Source organism: Eumetopias jubatus, unplaced genomic scaffold, assembly GCF_037043125.1.
Source record: "Eumetopias jubatus isolate StellerSeaLion01/CBP00866 unplaced genomic scaffold, mEumJub1_p1.0 scaffold_13, whole genome shotgun sequence".
Classification (NCBI taxonomy): Eukaryota; Metazoa; Chordata; class Mammalia; order Carnivora; family Otariidae; genus Eumetopias; species Eumetopias jubatus.
Genome location: NW_028274819.1, coordinates 10,340,758 through 10,365,827, shown reverse-complemented (window position 1 = coordinate 10,365,827; position 25,070 = coordinate 10,340,758). Strand labels below are relative to the sequence as shown.

The 25,070-nt window shown below is 46.4% G+C and overlaps 1 protein-coding gene across 1 annotated transcript in view; it reads right to left on the bottom strand.

The window, feature by feature from the left end:
* The window catches only part of DDB1 (damage specific DNA binding protein 1), a 29,670-nt gene that overhangs the window by 3,908 nt on the left and 692 nt on the right, over positions 1–25,070 (bottom strand). The window contains exons 2-22 of the mRNA XM_028118096.2: positions 24,201–24,349; positions 22,869–22,985; positions 22,298–22,519; positions 20,126–20,240; positions 19,099–19,196; positions 18,169–18,327; positions 17,478–17,561; positions 16,777–16,893; positions 16,068–16,170; positions 12,661–12,736; positions 12,456–12,564; positions 10,528–10,706; positions 10,267–10,430; positions 10,076–10,183; positions 9,716–9,923; positions 8,850–8,945; positions 8,629–8,740; positions 7,330–7,453; positions 6,817–6,981; positions 6,007–6,101; positions 262–432 (exon numbers count right to left, since the gene is read on the bottom strand). Coding sequence (XP_027973897.1) covers positions 262–432; positions 6,007–6,101; positions 6,817–6,981; positions 7,330–7,453; positions 8,629–8,740; positions 8,850–8,945; positions 9,716–9,923; positions 10,076–10,183; positions 10,267–10,430; positions 10,528–10,706; positions 12,456–12,564; positions 12,661–12,736; positions 16,068–16,170; positions 16,777–16,893; positions 17,478–17,561; positions 18,169–18,327; positions 19,099–19,196; positions 20,126–20,240; positions 22,298–22,519; positions 22,869–22,985; positions 24,201–24,349 — 2,771 coding nt within the window. The remainder of the gene's footprint in view (positions 1–261; positions 433–6,006; positions 6,102–6,816; positions 6,982–7,329; positions 7,454–8,628; positions 8,741–8,849; positions 8,946–9,715; positions 9,924–10,075; positions 10,184–10,266; positions 10,431–10,527; positions 10,707–12,455; positions 12,565–12,660; positions 12,737–16,067; positions 16,171–16,776; positions 16,894–17,477; positions 17,562–18,168; positions 18,328–19,098; positions 19,197–20,125; positions 20,241–22,297; positions 22,520–22,868; positions 22,986–24,200; positions 24,350–25,070) is intronic.

The window sequence follows — 25,070 nt, the reverse complement described above, 5'->3', positions numbered from 1 at the left end:
TTCACAACCGCCACTCTACAGGGATCCTACCCCCAATTTCCGGCCAACACATCCCATTTGGTTGCAGCTGCCCAGAAATGGAGCCTACTCAGATTCAAGTTGGGGGGGGGAGGAGGTCTCTGAAAATACCTCATCAATACAGAATGTATGCTCCAGGGAAAACCTTCGGGCCCCCCCGGGCTTGATTACCCCTCACCACCAAAGAAACGCTTGCAGGGGCCACATCCTAAGTGAGAAGTCTGCCCCCGTCCCCCCAACTACCTCTTCAAAGTTCCCCTCCATGGGCTTGTAGGCAAGCAGCAGCACTGAGCGCATCAGGTCGCCCACCAGGATGAAGTCGCCCTTGGTCTTCAGGTAGAGGGCCATGATGTTGTTGTAGTGATTGCACTCGGTACGAAGCTCCTTTTCTGTTGTCCACTCATAAAGCCGCACCTGGGAAGGACATCTCATCTCTCTCAATCCCAGGGGCCAAATCCTCTCCGACTGACCACTGTGAGCCTCCTCCCTCCTCCATCTGCAGCTCCATTTCCCCAAGTGCAGCACGGGATGTGACACGGTTTGCCGGGGTACTTGCGTGAATATTTTTTTACTTTGGTATTATGTATTTATGAAGTATGAAAACAGAGCAAGCGCATCAAACAGGTAACACAGTTTCCCTTTACATAAAAAATGAGTCAGTGTAAAAAATACTAAATAAACAGTGACGCGATACTAAGGACACGACAAAAGATGGTCTTCTCGTGACTGAAGGACAACTGACCTACAGAAATATTTCCGAAAAAAGAAGATCCATCTCCAGTTTCCTGATCAGAAAGGAACAAGATCACCTCCAAATGAACCGTCTTTTCTGAACCCTTCACAAAATATACAGTCCCAGAACATTCTGACGTGAACCCAATGAGTAGAGCAAATGGGATGGAAATTCCAACAGAAACATTGTCAAATAGCTGAAGGACTCTTCAAGCACGAGGGTCTGTGGCCACCCCTCCACCAAAGGGTTTTTTCCCCCTTTCTGTCTTCTCCTCTGCAATGTTTCTTCAGTTGCGACCACACCTCCAAACCAATGAAGATGCTTTACAATCAGCAGGCAGACAGACAGACACCGGTCAGAGGAGGACAGACTCAACCCCCCGGAGAAGCCCGCCCTGGCAGGCCCTTCAGGACCCCAGTGGTCCCACCCGTGGCCTCTGCACACACAGGAACTCCGGGCAGAATATATCAAGCCATGATTTCTCAGGATTGTGTAAAGAACCCAAACTCCAAAGGGGCGCCCTCCAAGAACTATGCATGACAATTACATTGGCTAACACACCTCCCATCAGCAGGGTCAAGGGTGCCCAGAGCCCCCCATCTTTGTTAAGCCCAGCCTAACAGTGGAGTGAAAATGGGGCCAAATGTTCCATGTGCTACTGGCTACACCCACTACCCCTCCACTCCACACTCTCCGCCTCCCTGTCTGCTGTGGAAACAGCCAAGGCCAAGGTAAGACACTACCAAAAACCCAAGATGCCCACTCTTAACCCAATAGGCTCTACACCTCTGCTGCCTAATATGGCAGCCACTAGCCACATGTAGCTACAAAGCACCTGAAAGGTGGGGTGCCTGGGTGGCTCAGTTGGTTGAGCATCCATCCAACTCTTGACCTCCACTCAGGTCTTCATCTCAGGTGGTGGGATGGAGTCCTGTGTGGGGCTCTGTGCTCAGCAAGGAGTCTGCTTGAGATTCTCTCTCCCCCAGCTCACATGCACACTCTCTCTCAAATATATAAATCTTAAAAAATAAATAAATAGGGCGCCTGGGTGGCTCAGTTGGTTAAGCAACTGCCTTCAGCTCAGGTCATGATCCTGGAGTCCCGGGATCGAGTCCCACATCAGGCTCCCTGCTCTGCGGGGAGTCTGCTTCTCCCTCTGACCCTCTTCCCTCTCGTGCTCTCTATCTCTCATTCTCTCTCTCTCAAATAAATAATAAAATAAAATCTTTAAAAATAAATAAATAAATAAATAAATAAACAATAAATAAATAAATAAATAAATAAATAAATAAAAAAAAGGGGGCGGCTTGCTGGCAGAGTCAGTCGAGCATCCAACACTTGGTTTTGGCTCAGGTCCTGATCTCAGGGTCATGGGATTGAGCCCTGTTATCGGGCCCCGCACTTGCCGCAGACAGTGCTTGGGATTCTCTCTCCCTCTGCCCTTTCCTGCTCGTGTTTTCTCTCTCTCTCGAAAATAAATAAATCTTTAAAAAAAAAAACAAGAAAGCAGGGGCGCCTGGGTGGCTCAGTCGTTAGGCGTCTGCCTTCGGCTCAGGTCGTGATCCCAGGGTCCTGGGATCGAGCCCTACGTCGGGCTCCCTGCTCAGTGGGAAACCTGCTTCTCCCTCTCCCACTCCCCCTGCTTGTGTTCCCTCTCTCGCTGTGTCTCTCTCTGTCAAATAAATAAATAAAATCTTTAAAAAATAAAAATAAAAAAATAAACAAGAAAGCAAGAAACACACCTGAAATGTGGCTAGCCCAAATTGAGACATGCTTTGAGTGTAAAACATAAATCAGATTCTGAAGTCTTTGTGTGAAATCTATCCACAAAACACCTCCTAATAATTTTTGTATTGATTACTTGTTGAAATTATAGTTTAGCTCTATTGGGTTAAATAAAACACATTCCTAAAATCAATCTCATCTGCTTTTTACTTTTATTCACGTGGCGACCAGAAAGTCTAAAATCCCACCTGTGAGCTCCTATGATGTTCCCATTAGACAGCAATGGCCTAGACACCTCCTACCCAACCTCACACCCGACCCACCCAACTTCTGTGCACTGCTCTGCCCCCGCTGGAGCACGGTCCCCGGGCCATCCCCTTTCTCTAACTCAAGCACGGCTCTTTCACAAGGACCCCAGCCAGGCCCTCTCGGCTTCTCCCTGCCACTGTCCCCGGACAGCTGGGACTAGAGGAAAGACAGCCCTCCATGCACTTCCTGCCGGCTCTTTCTCACTCCGGTCTTTCGTCCTCCCTAAGGTGCCAGTCCCGAAGCCCAGCCCACCAGACTCCGCCCGCACCGCCAGCCCCGGAGCAGCCGTGCACACCTTCGCCCCACCATTCTCCCCCACACAACCTTCCCGTCATTCCTGGTGACTTCTGCGTTCTCAGAGAAGCCCCAACACCGACCTCTTTCCTTTCTTGACCCCCTTTTCTCTGCATTATCTTGTCCATCCGGCAGTCACCCCTCAGGGCCTGTCACTAAAAATAACTCCAGAATCGGGGCGCCTGGGTGGCTCGGTCATTAAGCGTCTGCCTTCGGCTCGGGTCGTGATCCCGGGGTCCTGGGATCAGGCCCCGCATCGGGCTCCCTGCTCCGCAGGAAGCCTGCTTCTCCCTCTCCCACTCCCCCTGCTTGTGTTCCCTCTCTCCGTGTGTCTCTCTCTGCCAAATAAATAAACAAAATCTTAAAAAAAAAACCCTCCAGAATCTTGTGTCCTCAGTTTCACCGTTTCTCAGATGCCCCAAGTCCCTCACCATAAACCTGCAGATTCTCAACCCCACTGCCCTCTCTGTCGTGATCCTGCTCACCAGACAAAACCAGACTCTGGCATGAGTCTAGTCTTCAACAACAGCTGAGGAGACCTTTTAAAAGCTGGAGCGCCCCAGGGCTCAGTCTTCCCATCTCTCCTCTACCTGCTCTCAGCGCCCGGGGGAGCTCAGGCCGCCCCACCCAGACTGCTGGCATGTTACACGGCGTGCCACTACTGCTGCCCCACCAATCCCCAGCGACCACCCTGACATCTTCAGCCACCCTGATGACTGAAATGACTGACACATGTCCAAAATCAGGCCTCTGGTTTCCCCACCGGGACCTACTAAGAACGCTGTATTTGGTCTCCGCCCCCCAGTTCCTAACCCAGAGCTCCGAAAACACTTGTAACTTTCTAAGTGTGAGCAGCGTTTTCCACTGAGCCCCTCAATCCCCTGGAATTCCCTGGGTGATAGGAGTCCTTTGCTCTGATGAGGTAGCTCTTGGTGGTTCCTGGATAGCTCAGGATGTGGGCTGGTCACCACATCACAGGTCACCAGGCCTGGACCTGTCGGCCCTCCTTCCCCCATCCTCCCGGGAAGGGAGAGGCCAGAGATTCAGCTAATGATCGATCAGGCCTGTGTGATGGAGCCTCCATAAAAATCCCTCAAGGGTGGGTTTAGAGAGCTCTCAGGTTGGTGAAGACACCCACACGCCGGGAGGATGGCATACCTCCACTCCACAGGGACGGAAGCGCCTGCACTCAGGACCCTGCGGACCTCACTCGATGTTCATCTGGCTATTCATCTGTACCCTTTATGATAAGCCAGTAAATGTAAGTTAACATTTCCTTGAGTTCTGTGAGTTGTTCCGGCAAGTTATCAAACCTGAGAGGGAGCTGTGGGAACCCAACTTTGTAGCCATGTTGGACAGAAGTTTGGGTACCCCGGAGCGCCAGTGCTTGGGATGATGTCTGAGGTGAGGACAGTTCTTTTGGGACTAAGCGCTTAACCTGTGACATCTGACACCAACTCCACGTAGCCAGGGTCAGAAGTGAATTAAATTACAGCACACTCAGTTGGTGTCTAGAGTCGGAAAACTGGTTGGTGTGGGGATAAAAACACCACACATATGGCGTCACAAGTGTTTTGAGTAAAGAAGCGTTTCCCTTTACCTTCCAAACGTGCTCTACTCAGTCTTACCCCATCAGTAAATGGCCATGCCACCCGTCATGTTGTTCAGGCCAAAACTCTCGGCCCTTTATTCCACCCCCCCGCCCCCCGCCCCAGTCTCCTGTGTAGCACCCGAAGTCTCTTGGGGCTCATGTGCGCAGGAGAGGACCACACCTTGCCTCCTCCAGCAGCGCCCAGAGGCTGCTGTCTGCGTTACCACTAGAGCCTCACTTATGTCACCACTTCTGCCCTTGGGCCCCTCCAGCCTTTTCCAAGGTGTAAAGTGATCTTTCCAAGACCGAAGTCCAATCACATCCAAACATCTGCTCAAACCCTCCACAAGTTTCCATCATCTTCAGAGTAAAACCCCAAGTCCTTAAACAGCCGGTGCCTTCAGTCCCCTGGCCGCCGAGTGACCTCTCCCCGCACCCTCCAGCTCGCTCCCACCTCCGACTGCTTGCCCCTGGCTTCTCCCATACACAGGTATGGCTTCTCCCTCCCTTCTCTCAGGAACCCGCCCAGAAGTCACTGCATCAGCAAGACCCCGACCCTGTGCCGACACAGCCACCCCCACCCTGTTCTCCTTCTGACACTCCTCTAGTCCCTGCCCCACTTTTATATCTCACCATCTTGAGAACACATATGTACTATTTGTTCCTAAGCCCAGAGCAAATAGTCCATTTTTTTGTCCATTTTGTCCACTGCTATGTCTCAATACCCGAACAGCACCTGGCACATAAGTGTTCAATGACTAGGTTATGAATAAACACGACTACTAGAAAGTCTCAATTTAAAGTACTTAATTGATGCTTTTTCACTCCCCGATTTCTCAGCACCTTGAATATCCCACAATACACTGGGGAGCTCCAAGACGGAATTCAGGACACGGATTTTCCCAAACATATTTGACTATGAAACTTTTTAAAACCTTTTTGCAAGGGAGAAGGAATCATGGCAGAAGAGAAGCAGACTTTCAGGGGACCAGTGTTTCAGGGACATACTTAAGATAACATGGTCTAGCTCACCTCGTTCCACACGGATCAAACAGTCCTCCACAACGACACACTCGGAAGTACAGGGGCCATGGCTCTTACCCTTTCCTCAACACCCACAGCACTTAGGGTCTGATTCGCCACGGGGGTCTCCTGTAACCAAGGCTAACATCTGGCCCAACCTGAGCTCCCTGACTCCCAGCTCCACCCTCCATTCCCACCACTCTATCACTCCTAAAATCTAATGCATACGTGGCCCCAGGGAACATAAAGGAGACATGCTCTGTAGACAGTGGTGTGCAACCTAGGGTGTGATACCAAGTGGTGTGGGCCTCACCGTGCTGTTGATGCTGGCTAACAGCTTGCCGTTGAATTCCACCATGGAGTACACGGCTCCTTTCACTTCCTTCTCGGCCACGGTCTGTAGTTTTCCTGAGGGGAGAAAGATAGACTCTGAGTCTCCTTTATGAGCCCACACTTCAACTCATCAAAAGAATCCTGATTTCCCCTCTGGTTCTAATTCCTGCTCCCAAACCACGCATCTGAATGCAGGAAACAGAGTCAGTGTCCACTGCGGTTAACCATCACCACAACTATGAACCCCGACAGAACGTGCAGGGACTGCAGACTGTGTCCAAGGGCTGCCTCCCCCCGCAAAACTGCAGACCCAACTCTCAAGATGGAGACCAAATTCCATCTCGCCCATCTGAGCTGAGATTTGGGGGTTGACAGAGTCTTTAGAACCATCTTGCATTGGGGAAATGAGAAGAGACAGATACGAACACGAAGTGCTAAAGCTGGAAAGAAGACCTACATGGCCGAGCAACCAAGTGGAAAGCAAATCTAGGACTCCTCTGATCCTGCCCAATAGATTCTCTTACCAAGAGTTCACCTCTCCCTTCGTCTTCCTTTCAAAAAGTAGAAAAGGAAAAAATTCAAGCCAAATTTTACTCGTGTGTCTGCTCGCTCCCCTCCCCCAGAACTCATTCAGACCGTCAGCAGCTTGAGTGGAAGGAACAGAAAGTCTCCTGTCACGGCAATTAACCCAAGCTCTTCCACTGCTTAACTAAAAGCTCTGAAACCAAAACGGTCTGTCACTTTCCCAGAATTTCAAATCTCTCAAAAGCTGGGGACTGTGCCCACTTACCGTCAGAATACTGAAAGACCACGATTCGACCCTGCTTGGGCTCCGCCTCTTCAGGATACACCATGGCCGTGCCCACGATGAAGTACGTGTTGGGGTCTTTGCCCAGCTTGCAGGAGACCAGGCTGAGGGCATACTCATTCTGCAGGAACTGGTGGGCATGAAGCACTGGAAGGAGAGCCGGAGGAATGACTGGCTGACCCCCACGCACGCATAACCCTGTACTCCAGGGGGGGGCCCCCAGCCCGGGTCCAAGCAAGGTGTGGGTGGTGGCGGGGCACCAGCTCCGACTGCTCCGGTCTCCTCAGCCTGTCCTGCCCTCACCAGCCTGCGCTGAAAGGAGGCGGCCCAGCACCCTGGACTCCTGGCCAACCCAGAGGTCTCCACCCCTCCTTTCAACTCCTCCTAGGATGGTCTGTCACAAGGTCTACCAAACCATGGAATCTGTCAGAGACCAGAATAGGCTAGTTCAGGGAGGCCGTAGGCACAAAAATGATAGGAAGAGCTCATGTGCACCTTCGAAGGTGTGCTGGTCGATGATGAGGAGATTGTGCACCTCCACCTCTTCTCCAAAGGAGGTCTCGTGCGGTGCCGTGCTGCTGGAGAACAGCTTGCTGGAGCTGACGCTGCTGGACAGGGCCTGAGCACAGAGAACACACACACCCCCTCTCAAAAGCAGGCCTGGTGCTGGGAGCATCTGGGTGAAGGGGTCAGCCAGGATCAGGGAACAGAAGCTGAGTCTGAACAAGGAAAACTCAAGGTTGGCAGCTCAAGTAGAGCATGAAGAACGGAGAGCTCTGGAGGACAAGCCTCGGGGACTGAGAATAGGGAGGCAAATTCTGTATAAAATTGACACAGTCAAAACAGAAGAGTCTAAGGGTTATTACTAATGACCATCAAAACAGTGATGCCAAAGGGCGCCTGGGTGGCTCAGTCGTTAAGCGTCTGCCTTCGGCTCGGGTCATGATCCCAGGGTCCTGGGATCCAGCCCCGCATCGGGCTCCCTGCTCCACGGGAAGCCTGCTTCTCCCTCTCCCACTCCCCCTGCTTGTGTTCTCTCACTGTCTCTGTCAAATAAATAAATTAAAATCTTAAAAAAAAAAAACAGTGATGCCCAATCAATCAAAGCTAATGAGGAACTACAGCAACCTAATAAGGGGAGACACTCCATCTCGCTCGATGGGAAAAGCAGGGAGCACGTGAAATAAAAAGAAAAGCGTAAAGACTCTATATTCTGGATTATGGAAAGATGTCCCACCACAGATGTCTGGGAGCAAGAAAAACAAAGAATATATGACATAAGATGATCAGCTAATATCTCCGAGTCTACTCTGTGGGGCTGTAGACTGCCCTACTATCCTCTCTATTGCACACATGAGGAATCTGAAGTTTAGACTTGCCCAAGGTCACACAACTAGCGATAAACCTTGAGGCCAGTTCTGTCAGACTCCAAATCCCACCCTTACCTATAATGCTATGCTCTCCCCAGTTACACATACCCTCCAAAGTGTCCAAATTGATGACAAAAGAGAATTATTCATCCTGCAAGACTATGGAGTAGCAGAATCATTGACTGCCACACTTACCCCAAATTCTTCCCAACCTTCCAAAGAGGGGGCCACATCAGGCTCGCTGCCTATGTTTACAAATAAAGTGTGACTAGAACCCAACTATCCTACCTGTTGACTATGGCGGCTTTTGTAATGGCCAACCGGAGTAGTTCCCGCACGGCTGACAAAGCCATACCTGTTACGTGACCCTTTCCAGAACAGTTTGCCAGCCCTGCTCCAGCACCATCTTTGTCTGCGCCCTCACCTGGGTGCTGGCACTGGGCCTCAGGGCCGTTGTGCCGCCACTTGTGTCCTGGACTTCGATCCGGCTGGAGAGGACCCCGAAGCACTGGGACACTTCCTGATAGCAGATCTTCCTGGGGAGCAAGTGTGGACACTGCCTCTCAGAACAGCTCTGAGAGGGGAAGCACCTCACACCAACACCCACACCACGGCCCTCTGCAGCCCTCCTCCCCTGGCCCTCACCTGGGAGACTCGTAGAGGGGAACTGTGCGGATGTGCAGCTTCTGGATCTCATCGATGGTGCCAATGGTGAGGGTGCTGTTGTTGGCCAGTGCCAGGCTGGAAAGAAAGGTCTGGGTTTAGACTGAGTAGACCCAAGGAAGGAAAGGATTCTATGAGGCAACTCCATAAGGGGAAGAAAAACAAGGCAGAATTACTCTAGCTTCCTCCAGGCACTGGCTCTCAACTTTGACTCCAGGCTAAGAATCACCTGGGGAGACGTGACTGTTCTGAGGCCTGGTCCCACCGCTACCCCCCATCTTCTCGAACAGGTCTGGGTGAGCCTCACTGGGTGAGCCTCAACTGAGGTTTTTTAACTGCTTTCTATTTAATGCTAATTGTAGCATTAGAATCTAGAACAGTGATTCTCAAATCATCATTTGCATCAGAATCAGCAGGCATGCTTGCGCTTGTTAACAAGCCAATTGCTGGGCCCCACCCCCAGAGTTCGGTGGCTGCTGGTGGGGGACCCTACTTTGAGAACCCCTGCTCAGGAGGAATACAGAATGACCTCTAAATCAGGGGTTCTGAAACCTGACTAACCATTTGAATCACTTGGGAGGTTTTCCTGAAAATACAGATTCTATGGCCGAAACCCCAGATCTACTGAATCAGAATCAGAGAAGGATTCGAAAAAATCTGTACTTTTTCAAAAGTGTCCCAGAGATTTCCGATGGGTAGCCAGATGGGAGAACCTCTGCTCTACACCTCCCGCCTCAGCTATTTATACTGATTAGACTCTGGGAGAAGGCGAGAGGGGAAGGGTTTGAGGAAAACGTCACGCTGCCCTCAATGAATGGCTCTTGTTGAAGAAAGAAAAAGAGGCTCACCTGTCAGGATAGCCATCAGAGTTGAGGGGACACATGTAGTTGACTTCCTTGAGGTTGACATTGGAGAAGACCAATTTGTGGTTGCTGCTGTAGATGACAGTGGGGCGGTCAGAGCAAGCAAAGACGTTGGTGGTAGAAAGAGAACGGAAAGTCCTCAATACCGTGGGCTGGGTGCCCAGAGTCACCTTCTTACGGTCGCTCAACAGGCCTACAGAGAGAATGGCATCAGAAGGAAGTAGGAAGGAAAGGAAACAGGACAAACAGCTGGGTCGTGAAGGTTCAAAAGCAGTACCCCGAGGCTAAGGCAACTCCACACTCCTTGTTTCTCCGAGGGCCCTCCATTCAAAGTGTTCTTCTCACCTGTCTCAATGTTGAGCCCGAAGTAGAAAAGCGCCCCATCTCCCAAGGCACAAAGGAGGTAGTGGCTACTCTCAAAAGTGGTCATCAGGATGGAACGAGGAATGATCTCTGTGGGAGAGGGGCACATTAAAATCTTGTTCCACATTCTGACTCTGATCCCAACCCTTCAAAGGTCCTTACAAGCCACCTACCTCCACCCAGCATCTCTTTGTGCAGTAGCTCAAAAGAGGGCAGCTTCAAGATACGCGCCGAGATGTCTGTCCAGAGGCCAATGGCACAAAGAGGGGACAGCCCATTGCCGTCCCCCAGTGGGGTGATGTCCAAGCAGGCCACTTCATGTTCCATCTCTGTGTGGCTGAACAAAGAGGAGTATGGCCGAGGAAGGACTCCGAGGATGAAAGAAGCCCCGGAGAACAGGGGAGGGGACAAGGAGCAGACAGATAAGCACACACCTGATCTGCCGGAGCTCCTGAGGGCGGATCTGCAGGTAATAGAGGGCCCTTCCCACCGCTACCACCACCTGGCTGCAGTTGCAGGAGGCCACACTGATGTTCTTGCCCTGAGGCTCCTTCCACTCACCGACCAGAGCTTTGGGTTCCTGAGAGACCAACCTCACAGATGCTGAAGTGATCTACAAAAGGAAGAGAAAGCTCTCCGAGCACCTGCTGGGATCCACACACCAGTGGGAAGGTGGTAAACGCTGCCCTAGTGGAACCCTAAAAATAAACTACAGCAGCCCTCTTTGCCCTGTGGGTTTTCCCCCAAACCCCTGCAACAGTTAGTTCTGACAGATGCCATTTTGAGCTGAAGCCCCGAAGAAGACTGGCTTAAGGCTACTTCCACCTTACCTATCGGCAACCTGTTTCATTCTGATGAAGTCCTGGGAGAGGGATCAGTGGAGGAAGACCCGGTGAGTACAGTCTAGCAGTTTTTCTCATCCCAAAAATCAGTCCTCTAAAATAGCCACGTTCTTTACTGTGCATGAACCATTAAAATTATTTAAACTTCGGGGGTGTCTGGCTGGCTTGGTCAGTGGACTGAGCATGCGACTCTTGACCTCAGGGTCGTGAGTTCGAGCCCCACGTTGGGTGTGGTGATTGTTTAAAAATAAAACCTTGAAAAAAAATAAAATTCTTTTTTTTTTCAAGATTTTATTTATTTATCTGACAGAGAAAGAGACTGAGCACAAGCACGGGGAGCAGCAGAGGGAGAGGGAGAAGCAGGCTCCCCGCTAAGCAGAGCCCGACGACGTGGGGCTCGATCCCAGGACAGGACCCGAGCCCAAGGCAAACACTCAACCAACTGAGCCACCCAGACATCCCAAAATATAAAATTCTTTAGTATAGGCTATGAAATTACCTTGAAATATGGTTAATCAATATATTTCATCACTGAAATAAAACAAAAAGCAGGTTGCTGACACTGTAACGGACGTTATGAATTCATCTTAGGATGAATTAGGATTGTCCCTATCAAAGCTGAGCTCCTATTTAAACAGGAAAACCCTTTAATAACAGATACATGAGCTGGTGCCAGTCTTCAGACCATTAGTTAGGAAAAACTCAAAGCAATGAATCATTAGAAACTGGGCACCTCCCACACTTGGTCCACAAACCAAAAGAACCTTCCCTCTGGCTTTTGTCAAATCCACAACTGCCTGTTGGCCAAAACGAAGACCCAAGTGGATAAAAAGATGGACAGGATTCATTAATCCTCAGCACACAAGTGCCATACCCGACACTGGCAAACACTGACTCTGGCCACAGTTAAAGAAAAGTTCCAAAGACTAAAGAGATGTGCAGAAAGTGAAGACCACCTGGAGTCACTCTGAACTCAAAACAACCAGGGAGTGGGCAGGTGCTCAGAAATCAGACTCTCGTGGCTAACAAGGGCCAAAAGGACAGCTGACCCCCATATCGCATACAGATTTAAAACAAAATCAGAACAGAGTAAAAGCTCTGGTTCCAATAATTAATGTGGATAGTGCTGCCAACAGTCATATATGGATGGGAGCGCTAGGACTAAATAGGTATGCATTAGTACAACAAAGGAAAACACGTGTCTCAGAAAACAGGGCATTATTAGTGCAAAAATGATACCCCAAACCATGAAAATATTATGATCCCAGTCTGCAAAAGAGAATGTGAATAAATACTACATATACTTACAGAAAAAAAATAAAGCTAAAAGGAACAACTCCAAAGTTAGGAGCTGTTAAGTTGTTTTCTCTGAGTGGAGGGTTATCAGGCAATTTTAAAATTTTTTTCTAGGATGTTACTTTTAGAGCCATAAAAAGACTGTGGTAAAATCCCGCAGTGCTCTACACTGCACTCTAGATCAAATTTAAGTCAACAGGGCTTGCCCTTTTCTGAGTCATTACCTGGATGAGTTGCTGATGAGCCACGTTGCCACAGAAGAAAGTCTGCTGATCATCTACGAAACCCATCAGTTCAGTTTCTTCCACCTCTTCTCCGTTTAACATGAGAACTCTGCAGGGGAAAGGAAGGCCTGGGTCAGCCACACCAGCTCTCCCACCCTGTAACCCTCACGGAAACGCCTGCAGCAGGCGCCAGACTCACCCTTACCTTGTTTGGCCCACAAAAGAGAGCACCAGAGTGTCATCAGTCTCCCGGTTAGGGTCAGAGCGCAGTGGCCACAGACCTGGAACAAAGATCAAGAATAAAGATGCAGAGCACAGCCCAATACTCGGCTCCCCACATCTAAGGAAAGGCAGCCTGGCCTCAGGGAGGAGCAACAACTTTGTGGAGTCCGTCCTGAAGGTGAAACAGCCACTCTGTTCTTTCCTGGCTTTAAGACCCCGAAGAAGTTATTTTTAAAACTGCTTTGAGCCTAATATTTTAAAGTGTTTCCTTTGACTTTTGATAAGATGATACATTTCTATGACTCAGAACCAAATTTATCTTTAAAATGTGTACAGAGAAGTTTCACTCCTATACCTCTCCCTGAAACCTATCCCCCAAATAAATCATCAAGTCTTTTATTCTTCAAAAAAATATTTTTTTTTTAATTTAAGGAATTCGGTAGTCACTGTTTTATAACCAAATACAAATATAAGGGCGCCTGGCTGGCTCAGTCGGTGGAGTGTGTGACTCTTGATCTCAGGGTTGTGGGTTCAAGCCCTGTGTTGGGTGTACAGGTTATTTAAAAATTAAACTTAAAAAAGAGTTACACACACTCATATATATATAAAACTGCCCACCATTCACTGTTCCGCACTAGGCTTTTCCATTTTATACTAAAGCCCTTATCAAAACGGAACAGAACCTTGTTTTCAAAAGCTACGCAGCATTTAATGACACAGATGTACCAGTTTTAAGTCTCCACTGATGGACACTTTTTCAGTATTGTGCATACAATGCCGCAAAAAATGATCTTATATTTACATCACTCCGTCTGTTTGAAGGTGTAGGGAGTAGATGCTTAGAATTAGGATTGTCCCTAAATCACTAAATTAAAATGCAGGTGCAGTTTTGGCAGACGTTACCAATGAGCCTGCTCAGCTCCTCTCGGCCCTCACCAACACAGCGTTGTCAAACTTTTGGATTCTGGTCACCTGGTAAAGAATGGTATGACTATTCGGTTTTGACTTGCATCTCCCTTAGTACAAGTGAGGCCTGTTACCCGTCCATGCATGCCCTTTGCCAATTTGGGGGCAAGAATTTTGGTGACCTTCTTTGTAGAAAGGTTTCGATAAATTAGGGAAATTAGGCCTTTAAGATGAACTACAAAGGTTTTCATCTGGATTGCCATTTCTTACGACTTAGCTTACAATGTTTTGTTTTTGCCATGCAGAAATGTTTCATGTTGTTGAATTAACCAATTTTTCCCTTTGCTTCTGCACTTGGGAGTCATAGTTTAAAAGGCCTTCCCCACTCTAAAATCATAAAGGAATTTGACTTTTTCTTTTAACTTTTATATGGCTTCCTTTTTACATTAAGTCTAATCCATTTGGGTTCTAGCAAGGTATACAAAGTACAGTATGGATCCAAACTTATCTTTCCCAGTTGATAACTGGGAACACCATTTGTTAAACCATTTATTTAAAAAAATCATCTTTAGGGTGCCTGGGTGGCTCAGTTGGTTAAGCGACTGCCTTCAGCTCAGGTCATGATCCTGGAGTCCCGGGATCGAGTCCCACATCAGGCTCCCTGCTCAGCGGGGAGTCTGCTTCTCCCTCTGACCCTCTACCCTCTCATGCTCTCTATCTCTCATTCTCTATCTCAAATAAATAAATAAAATCTTTAAAAAAAAATAAAAATAAAAATAAATAATCATCTTTATCTCACTGAACTGAGATACCACCACCATCGTACACTAAATTCCCACATGTAACTGTGTCTATTTCTGGACTTTTTTCTAATTTCTGGATTTTTGAGTCTGCTCAAGGAACTCTGCCTATCAGTGCACCAAAACCACACTTTCATTTACTAAGGTTTAATGGTACGTTTTAATATCTGGTAGGGCTAGTCCTGTCTTGCTGATCCTTTTTAGGTCTTCCTGGCTTTTCTTGCTTCTTCCTTTTTCCATTTGGACTCTGGCTTATCTAGGTCAAGAAAAAAAAAAACCTCTTGATATTTTTATTGAGATACATTAAATACAAAAATAAATAGGTCAAAGAGGGGCATCTGGTTGGCTCAGTTGGTTAAGCGTCTGCCTCTGACTCAGGTTGTGATCCCAGGGTCCTGGGACCGAGTCCCACATCAGGCTCCCTGCTCAGGAGGGAGTCTGCTTTTCCCTCTGACCCTCCCCACTCTTGTGCTCTCTCTCTCTCTCAAATAAATAAAATCTTAAAAAAAAAAGTAGATCAAAGAGAGACCGCTTTATAATTTAATTTATAGGGCCTTGGTATGTTTTTCATTTCATCAATCTATCCTTTGAATCCTTAAGAAGTATTTTAAATTTTCCCTGTATAGGTTTTACACATTTCTTGTTAAATTTATTCCTTGGTTGGGACACCTGGGTGGCTTAGTCGGTTAAGCATCTGCCTTCGGCTCAGGTCATCATGCTGGGATCAAGCCCCACATCGGGCTCCCCTGCTTCTCCCTGTGCCTGCCGCTCTGCCTGCTTTTGTGCACGCACACACACTCTGACAAATAAACAAACATCTTTTAAAACAAAATTTATTCTTTGGTATTTTGCCTTTTTATTACTATCATAAATTAGCTCCTTCCCTCCACTTTATCTTCAAACGGACTGTGTTTTCACATGAATGCTATTGATTTCAGTACATTAATTTTATATCCTGCTGCCTTAACGAACTCTCATTGTTTAGCTTTCAGTCGATTCCCATAGATTTTGTACTTTTATGATCTCTTCCTTTCTAATTCATAGACCTCTATTTCTTTATCTGTTCCCATTCTCTTGATAGTCTAAATATTCTGATGTGCCTTCTATTTATACCTATGTTTTGCTTTATGATTCAATCTGATCATCTTTTTCTTATAAGTGAGCTTAGCCCACTCACATTTACTGATACAACATGTCAGATATATCAGACACATGTGCAGATTTCGTATCCTCCTGAGTCGTGTCTACTACTCATACATCATAAAAGCCTTCCACTATGTAATCTTTCTTTGATCTTTTTGATTATTATAGTCCTCCTGGAATTTAACTATGTATTTTTGTTCTGGAAGTTAATACCTTCACACTTACACCTTTGTATGATAATCTCAGTCTCCTCTTTTTTCAGGAATTCTTTCAGTTCCCTTATAAAAACAGTAAATTTAACTTACAAACTTTTCCTTTCCATTTCTCTACTCCATGATCCAATTTTGGTCAATCAAGTTTACTCTGGTACTTTTAAGTATGTTTAAGCTCCTACCACTTATTTGTCGTTATGACTTTTTTTTACTCTTCATCTGACCTGCTTTCCTCTAGCTGCCACCCATGTGCCTTCACAACACATAATGAGGCCAAAGACCAAGGTCACTTGAATACGATTTGCATCCCATGTCTACCAAAGGGTTACCTTTGATGCCGGGTAAGTCAATGCTGGCATGCTCATGGATTCCAATTCCGTTCCGGATGATCCTCAAGGAACCTTCCTTGAAAGCCCCAGAGCAAGTAACCAGCTGCAAGCAGAGAAAACCTTTCTAAATACCTCCCTCCAGAGCCTGAGGCCATCATATGGATGCCCAGAAAATAAACAAGCTATACCTGATCCCAAGGACCCTTTCAGTGGAGCTAGGTTTGAGGAAGCGGACTTAACAGAGGCTGCTTTCCAAGCCCCCAAGTTTACCAAGCGGACAGGATGTTCGAGTCCAAGAAGCAGAAAGCAACTACCCCTGCTCCTAGCAAACTGGCTTCCATCCATAGAACCTAGTTCACTAGAAAGAGCACAGGATCTGGAGTCAGACACACCTGCAACTTGGAGGTTATGTGACCTTGGACAAGTTACTTGATCTTTCCCAGTCCCAAGCCTCCTCACTTCTGAAATGGTCAAGAATTCCTATCTAATTAGGGTGCTCATGTGACCACAAATGATATAGATCTGTATCACAGACCAAGCGATACACTCGATAAATGATAGTTATCTTTGCATCATTGGGATTAGTGAGTGAGGCTCTTAAAAGTTAACTTCAGTGGGCACCCCACACTCCACAAACAGGCAAGTCTAGGAGGACACAGTTTGAGTGGGCAGGCGTATCAGCTATTCATTTCTGGGATGACCCCCTTACCTGTCCCTGCCCCTGCCTCTCCAGGTCCACCACGCACATGTCCACGATGGGTCCTAAATTGGTAAATGTTTCCATGGCCACTACATAGGAGCCTTGTTCATTGCTGTCAACATTGAGCTAAGAAGGAAAAAAGAGTTAGTCCTGGAACGTTAAGAGATTCACCCTAAAGAGATGGTTATCGTCCAAAAGAAACTCTCAGTCCTATTAGATTGCCCTTCTTGTGCTCCACTGCATGCTTCTAGAAGGAGATTGCTGACTAAGAAACATGGTTGGCCTACAGGCAAGCCTACAGGAGACCCACTAATCAGTCAGGAATTTCTAATCTATGAGTCCTGTGGATGGATTTCAAAGCAGCAGTTTGGAAATTAATGCAAAATGCTCGCAAGCATTTTTCTGCAGGGAAGGCCCAAAGTTTTTTTCTAGACGGGGGCCAGCACGGTAGACTATGACCTATTTGAAGGTAGCAGCTAGGTCTTGTTCATAATTGTATCCACTGCATCCAGCACCTTGCCTGACACATCTGTTGAATGAACCTTTAAGACAAAGAGCTAGTCAGGGGAGGATGTGAAATCAGCCAAGGAAAAAGCTGCATAGTACGGACATGGATGAACTGAAGAAATTCTGCGAGGCTCCAAACAGGAGAAACCTGAAGAAGCAGTGAAGGCGGCAAAGTACCCAAAAAGAAGAAAGTGTCTTCTCACCTTCACAAGCTGGGAGTCCCCAAGGCGAGACCCAACGAACACAACACCGTTATCGAGGTATGTCAAGCATTCAGCAATAGAGGTCTAAAAGAGAGTCAATGGCATGAGAGACATCAGAACGAATACCCCATGGGAGACTGACATGTCCTACCACCTCCTCAACATCTGTTAAGGAAATGAACAGCTGTGGCCATGAGTCCTGAAACAATTCTCCATTTCAAATCCCCACGTCACACTAAGCAAATGTTCCTAAATCTCTGAAGCTTATGACTTCATTTATCACATCCTTACAGTCAGAAAAACCTACACTTCATCTTGCAGGTGCCTGCCCCAAACGATCATTTTAATCCCAATGGCTCTAGTCTCCTCAAAATAATTAGAAACTTCTAAAATTCACTGCATAATTCTTAAATTTTGGGGGGAACCTCTTCCTGGAATTAAATATCAGCATTAAATTAATGTTTAATTCTGAATGCCATCCTTTCTCTTCCTTTTTATGCTTGAGGTAGTGCCCAGCTGTCTGTGAGATTCTCCAACATCTCACTTATTCAAAAACCAACTTCCACAGCAGGACCGACCAGTTGTGGCTAGGTGCTAAGTACTACAAATCTCACACTGCTCACACTGTGAGTCACATTCCCACATTCGCTATACCCCTAGGAGAACGTAGCAGAGCAGGGTCAAGCCCTACCTCTCCGAGGAGCTCCACACGGAGATCTTTGAGGGTGACAGTGCCATCCATCTGCTCCTCCTTCTCCAAAAGCAGCATGAAAAGCCGTCCTTCCATGTCTCCCAGCAGATAGCGGGAACCATTGGGGTCCACACGATTGTGACACACAATCGTGCTTTGCTGCCAAGAGGGAAGACATGATCATTAGAGATTAAGTGTCCCCCATAATCAAAGAGCAAACCCTTGTGAGGCACTCCCTTTACCAAACCCAGCCATTTCACAAGCAAGGAATCCACTTAGCTAAGACTACATGTGTGAATGAAGATGGGGACATTTTTATTCTGAAGACAATTTTCTGAGGAACTCAATATACCCTAAATGGTTATTCACATATTATTACGCTGAAACACAGAAATATGCAGAAAGTAGGAAGCAGGTCTAAGTATTCACTGGACTATGGGTACTATCACAGATTTTGTTATTTCCTCACTATTACTAATTACCTCCCACTGCTAAAGCTATACCATGGATTTTGTTATTTAACCTTTAACTTAATTTTGTATTAATTCTTATGACTTGAAACATTAAGGTTTGAAACTTTTAGGACTAGTTAAGTCCATACAACTGATTGCTAAGTTACCTTCGCATGACCTGAGCTCTGAAAACATTCAAAAAAATCTGCAAAATTCTTCCCTTCTTAAAGTTGCCCCAGTTGATGGAAAGGGTACATTACTTTTACTTTACTACTTCTTTCTCGTAGTTAGCAACCAAGCTCTCAGTAAGCAAAACCAGGCCACTCTCTTTGTATTCCCAATGACCAACAGTGTCTTACATAGTAAACAGTATAACAGACATATGTAAATGTCCCTTTGACAAACGGGGAGAAAGAGAGGAGCAGTGTTAAGAATAAGGGCGAAAAACAGGAGGGAAAAGTAAAAGACCGCTGCTCACCTTGATGATAGGAGGGGCAATTGCCAGGTATTTGTCACCATTGTGATAGGTGATTGATTCCTGTCCAATGATGATGGCCCCTCCGAAGGGCTCTGGGACTGCAGGAGAGAGGGCAGCATTAGAATGCTCAGCACTTTGGACCTGCCAAGCGCTGCAGCAGCAAGGGCACTGATCCAGCCATCTCTGAGGCAAATCTTAAGATAATCATTCTTTTTAAAAAAGACATCAAAGTCCAGGGAACATGACAGTCTTTAACTGAGACTGCTGCCTGAGAAATTTCAGGCTGGCATTATCTAACCCTGGTTGATATTTTTATTGTCACTCTTTTGGTGTTTCTGAGTTCCTAGGGGCGAGGAGTCTTCTGTGTTCTTCTGCCTGCATTCCTCCCCTTTTCTCTCCTCAACTCTGGTCCTTTCAAACTCAAAGCTTTTTTTTTTTTCCTTGTTCCTTAGCTTAATTTCTCCCATTAACAGGGCCACCATTTAGAAAAGCCAATTCTCACTTGAGAGTTTTAAAATTTCTCTCCTAGATGAGACGCACAACATAACGTCGTGGGGAGGATACAGGAGGAGCAAAGAGGCCTGGAGCCAGGCCAAGGCTCTGTCAGTGTGGCACAGGCACGGGCAAGCCCCTCCGGCCAGGCTTCCTCATCTGTGAAACAGTCAGATTAGATAAGCTCTACAGGGCCCCTGCAGTTTTTAAACGTTATGCCCAACAATAAAATGAGAATAATTTCTACATGCCACTCTGAAAATCAATCTCAGTGGTTCATAGTTAACCCCTCCACCCCAAAATAAAGGAAAGCTATACTTTTTGGAAGGAATAAAAAAAGAGATAATCCCAAAGACAGCAATGGGAAAAGCAAAGGGAAGCACATTTAGAAATAGGAGACCTCAGGGCTGCTGAGTAATGAGTGTGTGTAGCAGCACCTGAGCACTGAAATGAAGGAGCAGAGGTGAGGCAGGAACAAGAGTAAGGAACAGGCCCCGACCTGGGGTCGGGGGACATATCCAAAACCCCAACCAACCTGCAATCACCATGGAAGCTTCAGCTTCTACGTTTTCCTGTTTCCAAGGGCCCTTATTGAACTCCTTCTCCCGGAGAGACACCTCGTAGGTTTTCACGTGCCGCCCCTGAGGGTCCTAGGTGGGGAGAGGTGGCGTGGTTAGCCCTTAAGACGGGTGAAGCTTGGACTGGAAAGGAGTCCTGAAAGGGACAGGCCACTACCACCCAGCATCTGACCATCCTATCACGTTGGCCTTACTACGCTGACCCATCTGTATGTTGACAGCCACCAGCTAAGCCTGTGACTGGGTAGACTGAGACTCAGACCTACTGTTTCTAACAACTCGACCAAACAAGACAGAGTTAAGAATTAGAAAAATCAATCTGACACACTATACTAATCACCACAGGAAATACAACGTACACAGGTACTATCTGTGGGTACTTATAAGATATATGCACGTTCTATAGCCTCAAGGAACTTTTGAAATAGCTTAAAAAAAAAAAAAAAACCCATACATTGAGAAGCTAAATATACATCTAAGAGATTAAAAAATTTGTTTGAGGGGTGCTGGCTGGCTCCGTTGGTGGAGCAAGCAACTCTTGATCTCGGGGTCGTGAGTTTGAGCCCCATGTTGGGTCTGGAGATTACTTTAAAAAAAATTTTGTTTGGGGGCGCCTGGGTGGCTCAGTTGCTAAGCTTCTCCTATCTCCCCCCCCCCTTCTTCTGAATCATGACTCAAACCCGGCCTAAGGCTGTCAAAGTCACCTCTGAGAGTCTAAAAGAGCAGGGATAGGGAGGGTGCAATCAGCCAGAGGGAGACGGCCTCAACAACAGCCAGATGAAAGCCTAAGAAGTTATGGAAAGAATTCAACACTGTTTCGGGGCAGGGGCCATATCTTAACCACTGTTAATAGCTCCTGACACACTTATAATGACTACACAGTTTACATAGTAACTCCCTGAATATTTACACCAATATTTGAATTTTGGGCACAAAACAGGAGACAGTCATTTTTAGTTGATGAAAGATCTTTCCAACAATGACCAGGGGTAAGACTGAACTTCACAAAAAGGTCATGCTGGGGGTCTGATTTGGGCCCGAGAGAGAGAGAGAGAGAGAGAGAGAGAGAGAGAGAGAGAGAGAGAGAGAGAGACAGACACGCGCGCACGCACAGGAATGAAGATGGGTCACAATGGGCAGCCCTGAGGCTAGGAACAGAGTCAGCCTTGAATAACCAACATCAGTGTTTTAATGACCTGGTATTTACAAAACTAAAGAAGGGAAAGAAATTCTAAGTTTTTATTTCAGCTATGATCCGTAAAGCACAGAGAACAAGATCAAACAAAATCCCCTGAAGTAGTTTCAACCTTATTCAATTGAACTTCATCCCAACAAGCCTCTGAACTCTAGCACTTACGGTGACGCTAAGGAATATACAAAAATACATCAGTGTTCCCAATACTTAACACGGCTATCAAACGTGCCCACACACAGCACTTGGGACTCAGACTGTTTCCTTCCACCATTTATTCAACCATATGCGAGTGAAATGACCGCATGCTGTATGGCTTCTTGTTAAAAGGCTGAGGTTTTACCAAGATACAGCAAGTTAGTCTGATGCTCTGCCACCCCGCCCCCCACTTAACAAATCTGGCTCAGAGAACAGCTGCCCTGGATCAGCTCTGCTAAAGTTTTAGGCACAGACTAAAATAGAAGTCAACAGCCAACAAGTCACCAGAAAGTGAGTGCTGGACAAAATGCAAACCCCTTCTTAGAAGACATAAGTAAACGTCACCAAGATGTTTTTTTCTTTGCGTATAAGGGCAATTTCTAGATCATTTCTCTACAGCTAAGTTTTAATAATCCCCCAGCATACCGTTAAGAGACTCAGACAAAGTATAAACTGGGTCACCCTATAAAATCTCCAAGGTCCACAAGAATGTAATCTCAGGATTAAAACCTGCTACCAGCGCCAGAGAGCTTCCTGCCTCATTAAATACTACTGCACTGGAGACGCATCCGCAATCTGACCCATATTAATTATGCCGTTCAAAGCGTTTCAGGATAAATACGTTAAACTCTCTGCCTACTCTACTACCAAATCCAGACAGTCCAATTAGTGAAAATCAACTCCCACAATGTGAAACCACATAGTTTTTCCCTCTCCACTCCTCTCTCTCTACCAGTACCTGGTAGACAAAGCAGATGGTAGGTGCTTGGCAACCATACAGGAACTTGACGTCGATGACATGCAGCTCCTCGAGGCGGATGTTAAAGGCCTTGAGCTCTTTATTGTCCCGATCTAGCGGAATAACCTTAAAAAGGCCATCATAGAGTCGCAGGCCAATCATCCGGCATTCAGGGTCGATGATGCCAATAATGCCCGTCTCCGAGGGGCGGCCAATACGGTCCTGGGAAGTAAAACTGGGGTTAGGGAAGCATCTCAACACTCAGAGTAACAGAGGACATCGGGCACCTCTTCCCCAAGATGATTTTAGGGGTGGTAATAAAGCTAGTGGCATCCAACTGACATGCCAGGGAGCCCAAATACAGTGCATATCTTCTTGTAAAACGCTGATTCTCAATGAATTAGTACCCTGTCCCTTGGACTCTTCCTTTCTTCATGAAAGCTTAAACCCTTAGTGTTTTCTCCCTGTTGCTCTGATCACAGAGAGAGCCCCCCCAGCGGTTCAATTTTCTTTATCGAGTCATGACAGCTCTATCCAAAATACTCTCATCAGCCTGAAGCAGCCACCTCACCTGGACATTGCCATGGGCTCGCGTTATGATATCAATGCTCTCGCCACTCTGCTTATACTCCAGGATGCAGGCATTGTATTTAGCTGTCAGGATAAACAGTAGGTCCTTGCTCTCGCCCTGGAAACCAACATAATACCATCAAAAGAAGTTCTTTTTGAAACAAGAATACCTATCCAGCCTCTAAGCATTTTTCTTTAAGGATGCTAAATTCTTTAAGAACTTTCTTTTCTCCTTGAAGAGAAAAATCCATAGTGAGTAGGTAACACACATCAGATGCATACACCCTAAGGGTGTGTGCAAAAGGCCAGAACTGAAGCTGGTAAACATCTAGTCTGCACTTTGATGATTGTACATGTCTTTGCCCTACCTACAATAATGTCTTGTCTATTTCCATCTCAAGCTAATCTCACTCATTCCATTCAAATTCTGAAACATGAATGTAATGCCTCCTCTAATCCTCTCCCAAATATTTGAAGAGAGAAAAAAACATGATTAACAATGGAAGCTAAAATGGATCTACAAGGTCTTACCTACTTATTAACAGAGTCCCCCAAAGAGTGAATATTTTGTTCAAAGGGTTACAATTAAAATTTTGAATCCACTGCATTCTTGTCAGGTTCAATTAAAATATAATGAAACAATATGGGTGAAAACATCTGAGTTACAATAATGATAATACTGTGATAACTGTTAACATAATACCAAATGTTTGCTATGTAATAGCTCCTACGTTATTAAACATTTCATCTTCATAATAACCCAGAGATTTTATACTGCGATCCCCATTTTGCAGAAAGGCAAATAAGGCTCTGAAAAGTTAGGTGATACCCAAAGTTAAAATTAAGAAGGAATAAAGCCAGGACTGCCCTAACCTAGAGCCTACTCTGAATCAGTATGGTGACCCACATTTCAAACTGCTTTAATTTCCCCTTCTAAAGAAGTCAACTTGATCAGTTTTTTCCTAGTGACTCTCTTCTACCTCTAAGAAGCTTGTTTGAGAATATAAATTGAGGGAAGCCTCAGTGGCTTAGTCGGTTAAGCATCTGCCTTCAACTCAGGTCATGATCCCAGGGTCCTGGGATGGAGCCCCACATTGGGCTCCCTGCTCAGCGGGGAGCCTGCTTCACCCTCTGCTTGTGCGTTCCCTCTCTATCTCTGACAAATAAATAAACGAAATCTTAAAAAAATATATATATATAAATTGAAACCCGCCATTCAAAAGAAAGAGAAAATTCTCTCTCCTAAACCTCATTCCACCCACCCCAAGCAAAAGTATACAACAATGTAAGACCATCTAAGTTCTCGTTGCTGGGCCCAACCCAGAGCACTTACCTTGGGCCTGAAAAGCTCCATGACTGCAATCTTCCCATACATGCCCACCTCTTTGACGGGCCGAAGCCCCTCAGCAGTGACCACATAGATCTCTAATCTCGTGTTTTTGGCAATCAACAGGTTCAAGTCTTCAGCTGAAGTAAAGTGTCCTGAAAGGAACAGATCCTCTAACTTTTGAAGCCAGAGCAGTACCTAAATAATCCTATCACTTCTACTTAAATGCCTCCAGAATTCTCACTTACTTCACATATTTCTCTGGCTCCCTCCATTCACTTCCTTCTCGCCAAATCCAGCACCTCAGAGAGTCTCACTTCATACATTCAAGAAAGCTACTTCCCTAATCAGACTAAGAAAAGTGGACTGGGCCTAAGAGCAGCATGTCCTTCAACTGACAATGACTGTGAAAAACCTTTCAGATGGCTCTGTGCCCTCAAATTTGACTTTTCCTACTGCAGTGGCAGACTTATCTAATTAAGGGATGCTGGAAACAGTGTACATCTCCATTCAGTCCTTATCTAAATTTTCACAAAATCTTGACCAAACAGAGCAGAACAAATGCAAATTCTCAGAGCTTTATATGAAAACACTGCTTTGTCCACATCTCTTGCCTTCCCCGCAGTCTACCAATACCCTGGTCCACACTCCGTCAGAGCTTCCCACTCTACAAACAACAGGGTTTTGTTTTGAAATCATGATCAGTATTTACAGAAACACACAAATTTGAGGTCTTCATGTTCTGCTGAGAACGTGGATCAAGATGATTATTCCCGGGTTCTGGACATCTGCGTCCTTTGTAATCCTTGCAGTCAACAAGGCAAACCCAGCACTGGGCTGGGCCACCCAAACCCTCTTCTCCAGCAGCTCCCTCCA